General features: G+C 61.4%; 1 protein-coding gene across 1 annotated transcript in view; it reads left to right on the top strand.

Annotated features, from left to right (window-relative positions):
* The window catches only part of TRIM67 (tripartite motif containing 67), a 33,817-nt gene that overhangs the window by 22,993 nt on the left and 7,673 nt on the right, over positions 1-3,151 (top strand). Inside the window, exon 7 of the mRNA XM_014586801.2 lies at positions 1,346-1,491. Within this exon, the coding sequence (XP_014442287.1) occupies positions 1,346-1,491 (146 nt within the window). The remainder of the gene's footprint in view (positions 1-1,345; positions 1,492-3,151) is intronic.

Here is a 3,151-nt window from a genome sequence, read left to right as displayed (position 1 = left end):
AGCGTCCTGTGTTCCCGGAGAGGAGGAGCAGGCAGAGCGGGATGCACAAGGCGAGGGCCGCAGGGAGTGGGCTCAGAGGCCGTGGCCCTGAGACGACAGCTACATTGGTACCACTTGTCCTGGTAACAAGGTTAGCGAGTGACGACCTGAGCCCGAGTCCCCTGCAGAGTGGCCAGGGGCACAGCCGGAAGGGCAGACAGAGCGGGCTGGCTTTTTGTGGACTGAGGGTCGCCTCTGCAGGATCTGAGTTCAGGAAGCCCCTCCCTGTGTAAGACATGGCCATTTTAAACTAAAGGAGGCTCTGCTGCGGCACCTCCCCATCTTCACTCCCACACAGCCAGTACCGCCACCCCCACCCCCCACGTGTAAACGAGCCTCAGTGTCCCCGCACAGGAGGAGCCTGTCAGACTGGGGAGCTGCAGCAGAAGGCAGGGGGTCCCCTGCAAAGTGGGGTGGAGGGGGAGGAGGCTCAGCCCTCTGGGTGCTGCCCTGGCTGGGTGGGTCTCAGGGTTCTGAGAAGCAGCAGCAGAGCTAGGCAGCGAGGGGACCCCCTGCCCAGTGTGAGCGGAGGGACACGGCAGGCACGCCCAGTGGGCCCGAGAGGATGTCTGGGATCAACACGGGCTTTTGGCCACCGGGGCCGCAAGTTTAAGCCTGGAAGACAGACCCTGATTCTTGAGCCAAATTGGAAAGTGTAGTTTTGACAAACCAATGTTGCAATTTTCCCTCCAAAGAAAGTCAGAGTGAACTCTGTGTACTGGTGAAGTCACTCGAGCCCGAATAGAGGTAGAAAATGTTAAAACTCTCCCACTCTCACCAAGGCAGCATGTGTACCACACACGAGTGGTACCCTGCTTCCCTGGGTTAGGCCTCAGCTCCCGATTGCTTCCCTGCCTTCTGCGGTCCTTCCAGGGGCAGGTTCAAAGGCAGCTTTGTGTGGCCTGGGAGCGACCATCCCAGTGCGGTGAGCTGCAGGCTGCTCTCCTGCACTCCGCCCTGCAGAGATGCCGGGGGAGGCGGGTGCTGGGTCCAGCGGCAGGGTACCGGCTCTGTAGGAATTGTTCACCTGCGGCTCATGCCCTGCGTCCCAGCAGGGTCCTCAGTGTGCTGCAGGCAGAGGGGTGTGGCCCTGCCAGCCCTGACATTCTGTGCCACCCTCGGATTGGAGTGGCCCAGCCTCCTCACCTCCAGTTCACCTTGAGACCGCATCTCCTGGGGGCTGGAGTGGCCACAGGGAGGGAGTTGGCCTGGCTGCCCAGTGGGCAGCGTCGGTGGGGAGCGGGCGCGCGGGGCGAGGCCGGCTCACCGTCGGGGAGGGACTGGCTCACCGTGCGGTCCGTCCCAGTGCCGCCCACGCCGCTGCTGCAGCTGGAGAAGTGCTGCACCCGGAACAACAGCGTCACACTGGCCTGGCGGATGCCACCCTTCACCCACAGCCCCGTGGATGGCTACATCCTGGAACTGGACGACGGCGCTGGGGGGCAGTTCCGGGTGAGACTCTGCTGCTTCTCGTGGGTCCTAACGCCGAGGCTGGGAGTGGGCTGACCGCTAGACCAGCCCACAGGGTCAGACCAGACACCAGCCGGAGAGGGCAAAGGGGGCTGGTCAGCCAGGGCCGGCAGGCAGAGGCGGCCATCATGGAGAATCCTGGACCGATTCTCCTGTGCTCAGTCACGCAGGTATGGACTGGGCAGTGTCCCTAAGGCACCCGTATGTGAATGCAGCTCCCAGTACCCCCAGCCTGGTCTTCTACACGCCCCCCCCAATCACACTCCCCTTTACAGGTTTGTCATACCCGCCCTGTCTGGCCCACCAGAGGTCCCACCCTGGGCGCTCTTATCTTGGGAGGGCCATATTTCTGGAGAGGAGGACCCACACCTGGCCGTTGAACACCTGCCAAGATGCTGGGCATGTGGAAGGTGCTCAATGAGTGGTTGTCGGCCAGGAGGCCAGCGTACATTGTGTCCGCTGACGGGCCATCATGGGGACAATAAAGGCTGGCAGTGAGCAGGAAATGTACCTCCCACCCACACATCCCCCCACTCCCTCCTTGCAGGGAAACCCAGGGCAGTTCTCCCCACCCCCAGACACCCCCCAGCACCGCCTCCAGGTTTTGCAGTGAGGCTGACATGACCACCAGGGAGCCCGAGCGCTGGTCCTAGCTGGACTCCTTTCCAGCCCGACTCTGCCAAGCACAACCAAGTCCTCGTTCTTGCATCTCTTCTCCTGGGCTTGTGGCCATTTAACAAACCTCACTAGAAGTCAGAATTCCTAGCTTCTCTCAAAGGGATTTACGTGTGTCCTTTCGTCTTTTGTTTGGAAGACACGTGCCTGTGAGGGTTGGAGAGACGGCTGCAACATCCCTCGGGATCTGCCGAGGTGCACGTGAACCCGGCCATGTGGGGATGGGGCTGGGCCAGGACCGGCAGGCCGTGGGTGGGGCAGGCCCCCAGCACTCCTGTTGTGCAGATGAGCTGAGAGCCCAGGAGGAGTCCAGTCTGAAAGAGGAAGGACAGAACAGACTAGAGACCGTGAGAGAGGCAGCCACAGAGCTCCAAGTGGTCTGTCCTCTGAGATGTGGCCCCTAGCAGAAGCCAGCTCCCAGCACTCGGTGACGAGGCGCAGGCATGGCGGCGAACGTGTGGGCTTCGCCTGCAGGTGGACACACTTGCACCGTGGCTCCTGGGCGGACGCCTGCCTTCCCTGAGTCCCCTCGTGTGTAAAATATGAAGACAGCAACAGCGTCTCGGGCTTGAGTGGGGTGAAAACGCCTCATACAGGCAGGCATAGGGCAGTATTGCCCATCACCTGGAATAACTGAAGCAACCCTACACAGCAGCCAGGAGACGTTCAGACCAGCCTAGCAGGGTGCCGACATCGGAGAAGTGAAGGCTGTGCTTTGGGGGTTTTAGGGAAGAGCAGCTTGGAAGCAAACAGGGAACACAGTAAACCTCTAAGGGCTTCGGGGTCCAGTCCAGGAATAAGGCACACCATCTGGGGAGGCTGAGGAAGGAGCAGCTCAGGGCCGAGAAATGGAAGGTGCCAATCTCAGGCGTGGGCAAGACGAGAGTCGATGTCTCCAGGACCTGAGTCGTGTCCGAGAGGGCTGACCCCACAGAGGCAGGAGGTGTTCAGGCAGCTACCCGGCATT

This window comes from Tupaia chinensis, unplaced genomic scaffold (assembly GCF_000334495.1).
Source record: "Tupaia chinensis unplaced genomic scaffold, TupChi_1.0 Scaffold000161_1, whole genome shotgun sequence".
NCBI classification, from domain to species: Eukaryota; Metazoa; Chordata; class Mammalia; order Scandentia; family Tupaiidae; genus Tupaia; species Tupaia belangeri.
Note: the sequence above shows the minus strand (reverse complement) of the source record. Positions and strands in the feature narration are given on the sequence as shown.